Source organism: Strigops habroptila, chromosome 7 (genome assembly GCF_004027225.2).
Source record: "Strigops habroptila isolate Jane chromosome 7, bStrHab1.2.pri, whole genome shotgun sequence".
In the NCBI taxonomy this organism is placed as follows: domain Eukaryota; kingdom Metazoa; phylum Chordata; class Aves; order Psittaciformes; family Psittacidae; genus Strigops; species Strigops habroptila.
Genome location: NC_044283.2, coordinates 42,577,842 through 42,590,119, shown reverse-complemented (window position 1 = coordinate 42,590,119; position 12,278 = coordinate 42,577,842). Strand labels below are relative to the sequence as shown.

General features: G+C 34.6%; 1 protein-coding gene across 5 annotated transcripts in view; it reads right to left on the bottom strand.

The window, feature by feature from the left end:
• Nucleotides 1-12,278, bottom strand: part of FSTL5 (follistatin like 5) — a 293,863-nt gene that overhangs the window by 42,446 nt on the left and 239,139 nt on the right. For 3 of the 5 annotated variants that reach the window (XM_030492605.1, XM_030492606.1, XM_030492609.1), the window contains one exon: nucleotides 3,686-3,712. The exons of the other annotated variants lie outside the window; for them this stretch is intronic. In XM_030492605.1, the coding sequence (XP_030348465.1) occupies nucleotides 3,686-3,712 (27 nt within the window). The remainder of the gene's footprint in view (nucleotides 1-3,685; nucleotides 3,713-12,278) is intronic. 5 annotated transcript variants of the gene reach the window in all.

The following is a 12,278-nucleotide window of genomic DNA, read 5'->3' as shown; positions in this document are numbered from 1 at the left end:
TACCTGTGGTCATGCTCATGACCACAAAAAAGGACATTCTCCTTAGTTTATCATGTGCAAATTAAGACAACAGTTGCTGATTTGCTATGTAGATGCTATGATGATCAGTTCATATTTGTAAAATTCTATGAAGAAATTCACAGTACTCAAAATTACCACTATAACGAACTCTGACAGCTAAATAGTTGGCTACAATGATAAAAACATACATGTATCCTGGATACGGGTCTAAGCTTTCACTTGACATAAAATCATTTGGCACAGGGACATGGGAATAAAACCCAGGAAAAATAAATTTGAGTCTGAAATTCTACTTATCCTAAATTCTGAAGTAAAACCTATATTAATAGAGACAGAATACACCATAATATCCAATAAAATAATGAGAATATTAAGGGGGAGGGGAGGGGGAAGTGTGTGTTTATATATAGGTGTATATGTATGCACATACATAAAAGTTCCCAGTCCCCAGTAGGAATCACATAGGTAATACAGACATTTAAAATGTAGTAATATGTATAAGGTTGTTAGGCCATGCCAAGAACAAGCGAGTTTAATTATCTTTAAGAAATCTTGTGGAATCATTTCTAACTTCTGGTCAAGTTTTCCTAAAAAGGAAGAAGGGACAGTCTCCACAGAGGGTTCTCCTCATTCTATATCAAATCTGTCTATTTATAGGTTACCAAAAAGTGGAGAGGAATTTGTCTATGCTGCATTTGGTGTGGCACAGAAGCAGACTCAAGTTCAAGGAAAACTTACCAATCATGTCTATTGTGAGCACAGGATGCATGAAGGGCAATATGCCCACTATGGACAATGGGTACTTTCATATGCCTTTACAGGTAAATCACACAGCCTATGTAAGATAATATGTTGGGGGTTTTCTTTAAAAAATGCCTGAAATTGCATCCTGTAAGAACAGCTGGAATTTGTAGATAAGCGTGACTGAGGTTAGGCTACCCCTACCAGTGAACAGAGTATAGAGATCTACAGCTGAGCAACTGACTTATTGTATCTTGGTGATAAATAAATACGTGGACCTGGCTGGGGAAAAACAAGGCTTTCCCTTCTCCCTGGTCTCATTGGCTAAAGTGTATTACAGTTATTAGCAGGAGAAGTAATACCATAACATGAGGAAGTAAACCAGCTGATGGCCCCAAGCGATAAAGACATTTGATGAACAGACTCCTAAAACTTTCTCCTCAGTTGTCAATACTCCAAGGCAAGCTTTCCAATGTACAGGTAATATTCCTATACAGTAATCCAGCCTAAATTTTTAAGGCTTTATTTCCAGTGCCTGTATAATAATGTTCACCAAATTATTCTTCAAAATCAGTGAAGGAGACACAGTAAGAAATGTCCTTCCATTTCAATACTGAGTTAAGGAAATCGGTTCACATAAGGAACCTTTACCTGTGGATCCAATGAAATAATCCCCCCGTTCCAAGTTCTTGTTATCCCAAAACTCTTCTTTTGAGCATATGTCTACAAATACCTGTACAAATATCTAATCTATACAAATATCCCATCACCTAGGCAAGACACTTCTTCACAACTACAGCAGCTATTCCTAGAAACACTTCTGACCTAATTTTGCAACCCTGCTCCCACTAAACCAAAACCAACACAGCACATTTACGATACAATGCCAGAAGCAAAAACAATAAACACAAATATATTTGCTTCATTTACACTGAATTTATATTTTAAACTGGCTGATTTAAAAAAAAAAATGGTGGTGGTTTTGGCTTTTTTTTGCATATAGATTAATATATAGATATATTTATGTGTATGTGTGTGTATATTGTATTATTATTGTAATAAAAATTAACATACCTTCAAAATCCTTCCAGATTTTCGGATGCATACTCTTTTTATACTTACACAAGCAAGTATTCTTTTGTGTACCTCATACAGAAATATGCACTGCAGGAACTAAAGCCAATCTATGGTTTCATGAGCTTAATTGTCCTACTAATCACCTATCCCTCCCTTCCTATCTGTTAATACTAAGATGACAGAAGATGATAGAGTATGCATGGTCCAGAGAAGTTAGTGGTGATGCTTACTGGCATCTTCAGGGCATAGATCTCTTGCAAATGAATTTCAACACTGCAACCAGTAACAATACTTGCTGGAAACACAAGGAATGGCCTTGTGTTGTGATGAGAAATGCAAGAGAAAGCAAGAAAATCTGCTCTAGATGATACTGTCACTTCACATTCTCCATCTCTACTATAAATTGCTTTCTATTAAGTGTCACAATAGTCACAGATAAATTTGAATGTCTTTCTTTACCATAAGCACTCTGTTAAGCTAACATCTTGAATTCGACATTACCAGAATTCAAGTTTTCCTAAGTGCTTTTAAGCTACTCAAAGCAACACAGGACCTGAATTGAAAAGACAATCCTCTGAAAAATCAAGGGGGTGACAATTCTTTTTTCAGTTTTATCCAAGATAAAACATAAGATAAAACACAAGTGATACCTTCCCAATAAGCGGCAAGAACACCACACATTTGAAACTTTGCTGTTAGAATCTTCTTGTGCATCAGTTTAATTGTTAACGGTTGAATTGTATGAAACTCTGAACATGCCATTTTTACACTGCAAGGTCAATAGAGCAGAAGGATTACAGGTGAGTTCCACTATAATCAAGAAACTGATTGTTTATATGAGAATATTAAAAATAAAACTATTTCATATTTGTAAACACACTAGAAAATGCCAAAGGTTACTATGTAATTAGGCAAGTGAAATTTCTGAATCTTTAATTTAAAATAAATCTTTAAGAAATATGCAGAAATACCACTTGCAGCATGAATTCATAGCAAAGCCTGATTCACTTACAGTATTATCAATCTTCCAATGGAAATAACTAAAAATCTTTCTATTCCTGAAATACATTATATTATTTCCTAAATTGCAACTTGAAATCAAGAATAGGCTACTGAGAGCAACAAAACGAGACCTTATGACAACACTTCAATTATGGTATTTTTCTGCAATATGCTTTATGATTTCATCATCTTATATATTTGAAAGTAATACCTGTCTTTGTCAGTTAAATACACTTTCCATGTTTTCTATGTCTTTAACACCTGATACTGATTTTCTTCATATTTATCTTTCAGTTGCTCACAAACCAAAACTCTCCATTCCTCCTCCCAACATTTATTTATAAACCCTTCCTAAGTATAGGAAGAAAATACCTTGTCTCATTAAGGAATAACAGGTGCCTCAATTTTAATTAAACTTTAGAATTATAATTTTGTCAAATAAGAATGATTCAAACAAGCAGATTGATCCCAACAGCATATAGGCTGATTGGCTGGAAGCTTTATCATGTCAGCAAAGAAACAAAAATGAAAGATCTACATTTTAAATCTGAGCTTCTTGTGGTACCCCTTTGAGTATTTGTCTGATTTTCTTTAACAGCTTAGTTCCTTCTCTCTCCCCAAAAGGAAAAGTAGTTCACAAAGGCATAAGCATTTAAAGGATCATTTTCCACTATATTTTTTTCTTTAAATCAAATCTCTGGAATGTTGCAAGGGGGAACATAATTACTGTAACTGTAGAGTATGAACAAAAAAAGCCCTCCAACACAGAGCACACAAAAGGAACAATAGATGAACATTTCATCATAATTCAGAAAATACAAAAAAAGCCATATGTATTTAGTACCTTGCTCTCGCCACAATATGTTTGCAACTGCAGCATGTAAGAGAAAGAACAGAAAACACAAATGAACAAGAAAAAAAAACCATGAATGATATCTCAATTCTGAAATAATTATGACGCATTATTGGAATAAACGTCACCTCCACCTGCTACAGCACACTCCCCCGACTTAACTCCATTAGCCTTTATCAGTACTGTATTTCATAATCCATTAAAAAAGTGGTGTTTGCATACACGTAAATTATACATACTAATTATAGTGATGTAAATTTCATAATTTCCTTTGAGCACTGGACTTTGAAGAGCTTTATTTCAGGACATAGTTATGACAGAAACACGCAAAACTAAAATGCATTAAAGGTAACACAGCCATGCTACCAAAGTTGTCATGCTGTATAATGGTTGACGTTATCTTTGCAAGACCAGGATGGGAACTATAAGCTGGCACAGTATCCAACTAAGTGTTTAAGTTGGTTATTTCCATGAAAAAAAAAAAGTTGCATTTTGGCCATCTTGTTTACAATTGGACCTTTGAGATCAATGAAAACAATTACCCTAATCTTATTCTTTCTGCCTGGAGAGAATAAAAAGAAAGCAAATATAATTTTGCAAATTTGAAATATTTAGAGCTCAGCATAAATTGTTTAAAACACCATCACTGAAAACCAAAGTCTTTGTAAAGTAATGACCTTAAGAAATAGAGAAAAATTTAAAGGAAAGGAGAACGTATATATCACACACAGACATAATGAAATTGTGATGTTCATTGAAAAAAAAGTGTTGCAAAAGCTGTAAGAAAACGTTTGGAAAAAGTAATGGAAGACAAATTATTAAAAATTATGTTGGTACACAAAAGTCCCTCAGCTGCTGACTGCTCAAGGTTGAGATTACAAAAAGGAACAACTATCACTCCAGGAAAGTCCTGGATACTGTTTTTTTCCAAGCATCTTTTACCAGGCACTGCTGAAGAGAAGACCAAGATGGGCTTTTTGCCTCAAGCAGTGCAGCATTTCTCTCATTCTTGAGCTCTGAAAGAATATACAGAGCCCAAAATATGTAGAAGGGCCCATGGAAAAAGTGTCAACCTACTTTCCAACAAGCTCATGATCCAGGTAACTCAGGATAACAGAGCTATTGGCCTTTTGGGTTTTTTTCTCTTCTTCTCCTCTACTACTTTTTGTCCTCTGACTTTTTATACACCCCCCCCCCCCCCCCCCCCCAATTCTCTCCACAGAGCTACCTCATTATATGACCTTAGACACAGTATTTAAACTGTGTAATTCAGTTATCCCATGATAAAAGTAAGGTGATGCTTAGCTTTTACCTTCAGTGCTGTGAAGTGTACAAATGAGAGACTGCCACACAAGTGGAAAGTAGAAGTAATACTGTTGCAGTGAAGTGGCAGTGAGTGTTAGAATAAAAATTACCAATTTCCCAACACAGAACATCAGTGAAGCTTTCAAACATGCTCAGTCTGTGCTTTATTATTTTAAAACTGCTTAATTCTCTGCACTATTATATGATTATTTTCAAACATCATCCTTTCCTTTAATATTTGAATCATTAGGATCCAATAAACTGCCAAATGCCAAGATTAATGGAATGTGCCATCTTGTCACTTAGACTGAGTAGTAAACCCTTACATCAGGAAGAATTTCTGCTGAACTACTGCTAAGGTCAAAATGGTATCAACATATTTTAACCTTATTTCTTAATCATCTGCCTTTACACTTACTTTTCTGATTTCAGGTTATTATTTTCAGAAAAGACTAGTTTTGAAGGAAGTCTTCACTCCTTTGGCTGAGTACGTATGTGTCCTCCAGACATCCAGCTGCTCTCAATGAAACTTCTTGGTGACTAAACTGCTAACACCAGTATGACTCTTAGATTTATATCCAGTGCTGACAGCACAAAATGGATTTACTGTATATTTCAGTGGCAGACATGAACAGAATATTTAAAGTATCTCTTCTAAATAACATTTGGCTGCTTATTTTTAAACTATTTGATTATTCTCCTGAACTAGACCTTTGCCTATAAGTTGCAATCATGAGATGTAATATTAATTTGATGTTTTATTGACAGCTATTAATTTTTAAATAAAGAGCTAATCAGTAGATTGTCAGTACTGCAACTACAGAAAGAATGGACTAAAAGGTTTCAGAGATCTTGAATTATTTTATTTAGACAAAAAGAAAAAGGTGTTGATTTGTGTAAAAAGAACATTTAAGAAAGAACTGTATCCTTATGACTTTAGAGCTACAGAAAATCTTTTTTTTCACTGCAGGAGGAAAACTGAAGTCTCCCCAGAGATATTGCATGACCAAAAGGAGAAAAAATTGGGATAATATAGTACAGTCCTTCCCACAACTAAATATGGCACCTGCTTTGTAAGCACTATGCAGCCAAGTCACTCTATATAAAAGCTGACAACTTCGAAGATGGAATGCTAAGGTGCTTATGTTTGTTTCCCTTTGCTGAAATGTTAAATCAGCCATTTGTACTTTGACAGACAGGACAAAGAAAGATAAAGCCCTGGTGTATGCCACGTGACTGGCTTCTGGGTGGAATTGGTGGCACTGATCACAAACTTTGGGCCTGGCAGTTCAGCCAATTTTTAATTCACCCCGCTGTCTGTGCATCTACTCTGTACTTCATCAGTTTGTCTAGGGTATCTTAGGAGACAGTGTCCAAAGCATTTCTAAGGACAAGATAAACAGCATCCACTCCTCATTTCATCCTCTCTGCCAGTCACCTGATTGCAGAAGTATGACCAGACATTATTTCCTTGTCATTAATCTATACTGACTGCTCCTAAAAATCTTCTTGTCCTTGATGCTTTCGGGAATGGTTATTTGCTCCATCTCCTTCCCAGACTTCATGAGGCTGATGGGCCTATCATGTCTTGGAATCTCCATGCCCTTCTTGAAGAATAGCACTGGCTTTCTTCCAGCCCTACCTCCTCTGCCCCACTCAGCAGCAGGCCCATATTCTCCCTAGCTGCGCTTTTGCTGCTGACGGCTCTGTGGAAGCCCATCTTTTGCTGTTCATGTCCCTCACCAGATCCAGCTGCAAAATTCAGAAGCTGAAACTTCTAACTCTATCCCTATATGCCCAGACACTGGCTGTATATGCAGATGACAGTTCTGTGTTTGTCTGTGTCATCTTATATAGTCTTTTTCTGTAATAAAGCAAATTAATTTCCCTAGGGCAACTTGGAAGATTTTCTTTAAAATTAGTTTTCTCTTCACATTGTGAGGAAAGAACTATGTAATATATGGCACTTGAAGTCCTGTAAACTTAGAGATAAAGTTCTATTTTTGATCAGTAGATTTTTTCTAGGGTTGGCATAGGAAGGAAAATAAGTAATTACAATTATTCAACTGTGTGGAACTACACAGCAAATTGAATGATTTAAGATGCTAAATACAGAACACATTAATGCAAAATGATATGTATGGTTCTGAGCTGTGCTAAAAAAAGGGGGGGGGGGGTGTAAAAAAAGTGCTTTAAAAGCCCCACACTTATTAGTTTTAAAGTTAACATATATAGTTCATCTGATGCTACATGAATGTGGGGTGCCCAGCATCTGAAGAGATGTAAGATTTACTTGCTGTCTATATTCCTCTTTTTACTCTATCTTATTAGAGCAGCTGTTTTATTACACCATTTGTTGCTGGTCCTTTTATACTGACATCTAAAAAGAACCCTGTGCCATGCCTCTCCCCCCACCCAGTACAGAAGAGGGGAGAATCCACATTTTCCTGAAAGAGAATTTTTTTTTTTTTTTAAGCACACTTACAGCTCCATAAAAATCACTCTTCATGGTCCTTACATAGCTGTTCTATTCTACGCTTTTGTGCTCAGACCCGGTCTTTGATTGTCAATACCTGGCATCACATCTGAAAGCCTACTCTTCATCTTTGTTATTCATTTTCTATGTTGGCTGAACAGTAATAGGTTGTACATTTTTCAGTAAACTCTGTCCTCAGCACTTCATGAAATTCTTCAGCAGACTGTAACAGCACTACAGATTCTTATCCCCTTTGGATGGAAACAACAGCTCCAAAATTCCATGGTATTTCTGTTACTAAATGAATGCAAGGGTACTACAATGTTACTTTCTAAATAGAGTCTGTATCCTACTCCTCCTATCACATTGGTAATAAACGTCAACACATTCACTTTTCTGTCTCAATAGCAAATGTCGAAGTTTTCAGCTATGTCAGCTACAGTGATCTTCTTCCCTCCTTTTCTGTTTTCCAAACATAACAGTTTCCAAGCATAACAGTTGGAAATAATGTGTGTGTGTGTGTATTTATATTTGTAAGATTGACATTCAGTGAGTTTGGAAATTAAATGTACTCTTCTGCTTCCTTTTGGCAATATAATTAGATGTTCACATTATCAGTAATCAGCACACAACACTATATATATTCAGAGAAAAACAAGATCAGGGCACCAAGACTCAGAAAAAGAAACTTGTTCTTGAAGCACAAAATTTCATTTTATTCTAGGAACAGTTTTACCTCTTCTATGACATGCTTCAGTGGTCATTATCCAAGAAAATGCTGAAGGAGCTTTTAAGATCTATTAACTACTTTTTTTTCATTTTTCAATTTAAAACTGTCATTCTTTTGTATGTATTTTATGTATGTGCGCTTAAATAACATGAATTTTTCCTTTCTAAAGGAAAGCTAAATAAAATGTTTTCATAAAATGTTATTTTGTTGCACTGGCACTCAAACAAAATTGTATCAATTAAAACTTCAACATCTGAAAAATTTCCTAGCACGCTGCACTAAGAGAACAAGACAGTTTAAAATGGCTTTAAGAAGAGGGAAAAACAGCAGAAAGACATCTTTTCTGCACTATATATTATTTCAATAAACAGCGGATGAAAAATCCACTGACATCTTCTGAATGCAAATAATGATTGTTCATGAATATAGAACCACTGTTGTTAATTCCAGGTTTTTGTTTCATTAAAATAGAAGCTTTGCATTTAAAATTCTGTAAATATTTCGTCTGAATTTCTATCAGACTGTAACAGCTGATAACCAAGATTTTCATATCAGCTCATTGTGCTAGACTTCACATTCTGACAGGAAACTGTTGTCCCTTTCCAAGCCTTCAATCCAGAATGGCAAGAGGTGACAAGTAGATCTAGTAGAAAACAGGACAACAAGGAAGGTGCAATTAGGGTCATATGGCAAAAGTGTGGAATTCAACATTATTTTTCAGAATTGTCCCAACATAATCTGCTGCACTTTTAATTCCATAAAATAGTAATTTCAAGATGTTTGAAGGAATGCTGTCTGCTTACTTCAGTGATAGCCACCACCATTGTCAACTGTTCTGGTTAATCATATACATATCATAAAGAGAATGTATCTGTTATCTTACTCTTTTTTTTCTCACATCTCTAATGTATAAACACATGCCCTTATGTTATAGGGTAAATCTATGCCATCATTACTATCTGGTTGCTGAGCCATACAAGTTTTTTCTGATTATTTTTAAAATAATAGTGCTAAAAGTAAATATAAGCTTAAGGTGATTTACTTTTTGCCACTTTCCACTGTTAAGCAGAATGAATACATTTATGCACATATTTGGTTTTAATTTTATTCTTATTTTAGCATAAATTCAGATTTGTTGGGTTTATATACTAATATATGTAAATCTTAACTTACTTGTGAAGCAAACTTTTTTTTCAAAGTTATCTTTTTTTTTCCCAACTATTTAGAAAGTAATTATGTCAATACAAATCCTGTCAAAATTCCATTCTGTTCTTATGTGACATGCAATTTAATTTCATTTTAGGTTAGGTTAAAACAATAACCCAATGTCTGAGTTTATGAACATTAAACTATTATTTACTAGTTAAAGTCATGGCTGACACTTTATATTTGGTCAAATATGTCCATGTTAGCTTACTCTAATTTATTTTCTATAAATCTTCATAATGAATTATGCTAAAGTCCTTAACTCAATCCAGTCTACAATGGATAGGAATAAAAAATGGTTCATGAGCTGAATTTCTACCCTATACTTGGAAGTTTGAAATAAAGTCTTTGCCTAGGATGCTGTCAACAAGTATAAAATTGTTTAGCTCTGCCATAAAATAAAATGCCAGCATAAATTATCTCTGAGGAAATTAGGTAAATAGGTACCATTCAGTATAAGATGTGACAGGAAGATTCTATTAAAGTTGCATAAAGCCTTTCAGAGAGAATTTAGGCCATAAATCACAGTCAAAAGGCTTTTAGTCTCATTCCAAGTTCTAGGCAGTGGAGATGCCTGGTTGCTTATGATGGCCATAAACCTGTCAAGTCAGTAGCATTCAGATCACATAATCTCTGGTTAGGTGATAGGACTATGACATTTTGTAAAAAAGGCATAGTTAGAAATCGATTTACTTAATGGCATGGAACAGGTATATTATTTTTTAAATTTAGCCCCAGGACACAGTGCATGAGGCAGATAATTTTTATCCTCATTTTTGTGACTAGGTGAAAGAATGCATAGATATTGCTTCACAATATATGATGATGTCATACTGGGTGAACTGAGTAACACAACAGTTTGAGATTGATGACCAAGAGTAAAAGCTACTAAATATTAAAATATCATGTACTGTCAAATCGGTCTTGAAAATTCCTTAATGGCATTACTTGATAACTTTCTGTCATGACAATTATCTTCCCAAGGTGCACACATATGTCTTGGTAAAATTTAGATAAATACTTAAGTCATACTAATTGATGGCAAACTAAACTGCATTTTATAAAATGAAGCTTTGGAAAACATTAAAAGAAATGAAACTATTGTAAAAAAACAGCAAATAAAATAAACAACAACAAACCCACAGAATTATTTAGCTTTAAAGGGGACAGCACAAGTTTCCATGATCTACAATTCTAGCTTGATAGAATTACGCTAAGTTGAAATTGAGAAGAAACCAAAGCAGAACCAATGTACCTGTCAAAGTCATAGAGAAAGAAAAAATGGTTTAAAAAGATTATTTTACTTCAAAATACTTCACTAGTAGTGAAGATAAGAATTTTAAGTATCTGAAAATCACCCCTTAAAATTATTCTCTTATCTTCAGTGATCAATCTTTTATTTTCCTGTTTTTTGTACTGTCAGTCTTTCTTCTTTAGATTTGTAGATTATACTCTGTTCCATTATTTCAAATATTCCCACGCTAGTATAATTTTTCCTTCCTATCTTTCTTTTTTTAGCTCACAAACGGGTTCATTTACACTCCTTAGCTATGCATTGTATTCCATATTCAGCTAACCTTACTTTAACTAAAAACTGAAATTTGGACCAATTCCATTGGTCCTGAATGTAACCTAAATAAATAAATAAATCCCCTAGTGGAAGCTACTATTTCTTCCTCCTCTATTTGTGATTATTATTGTACTTTATATCAACAAAAAAGGCAGTAACATCTTGCCCACTCCATCTTTCTCATAAATATATTGTTGAGATACACTGTTAAATTATCTTTGTTCTATACCTAAATTCTTCAGCTTCCACACAGTGTTTCAACAAGAGCAAGCTGATGATTTTGAGTTTGCCTTATGGCTGCTAGAAATTGAGTTGATGAGTATCTGTGTCCGTGGCTATCAAAGGTAGACATCAACATAAATCTACAGTGGAGCTGTCAATTTGTGCGCTCATACTTTAAATCCTTCTAAATCCAGTAGTATGGAGGGGAAAGCTATCAATTAATAAAAGATTTGAGAGATCCTTAAAATGCATCTGTATGTACTGCAAGCTAGAAAATGAAAAGCCACCTTTATCAATTTCTGCAGAGATGCTGGAGTGCTAGAATAAAGATCCTCTTTACAAAAAAGAGAGAAATAGCAGTCCTTAAGAAAAGAAGTAGCCTTAGTTACAATTAACATCCCATTTTTGTGCGAACAGAAGAATTTCCAGCAGCTTGACAATCCTTTACACCAATGCAGCAGCAAAGGCCCCAGAAATCATCACAAATGGTTGCTAAAGGTAGAAGAAAAGCTTTGCGATACCAGAGCTACTCAAGGTTCAAATTGTACTGATATGAACCTGATTCTTTTTTCAATGTTCCATTGACAATATTCCTCTATAAATATTTTTGTCCTGTATTTGCACAGAAGCAAGAAGACAAAGGCTGATTAAATACTTTCTACCTTACAAATGAACAAAAAAGCAGGTAAATGATATGTAGTCAAGACAAAAATTTAAAATAACTAGGTCCAAATGAAGTATATAAAAATATCTGGTAAAAGCTGTTTCAGATGTTTGGTCTGGTGCTATTATTTTTGAATAAATTTCAGAATATATCACAAAATTCAAGAGGCGTACCACTACATATGCCTCTAGTATCTCTCCCACTCCCGAAACTCAGATAACTATAGGTTAGTTAGACTGGGGTATGCCTCAGACAAAAGAACAGAAAACACATAGAATTAACTCAGTAAGAAAACAAAGCATGAGAACGTAATTATAGGTCAGCTAATATGTTCTAATGGAAACCAGGTGTTCCCAAAGAAACCTGATTATATTCCTTGATGCAATTAGAAGCTTGGTAATGTAAAAATTC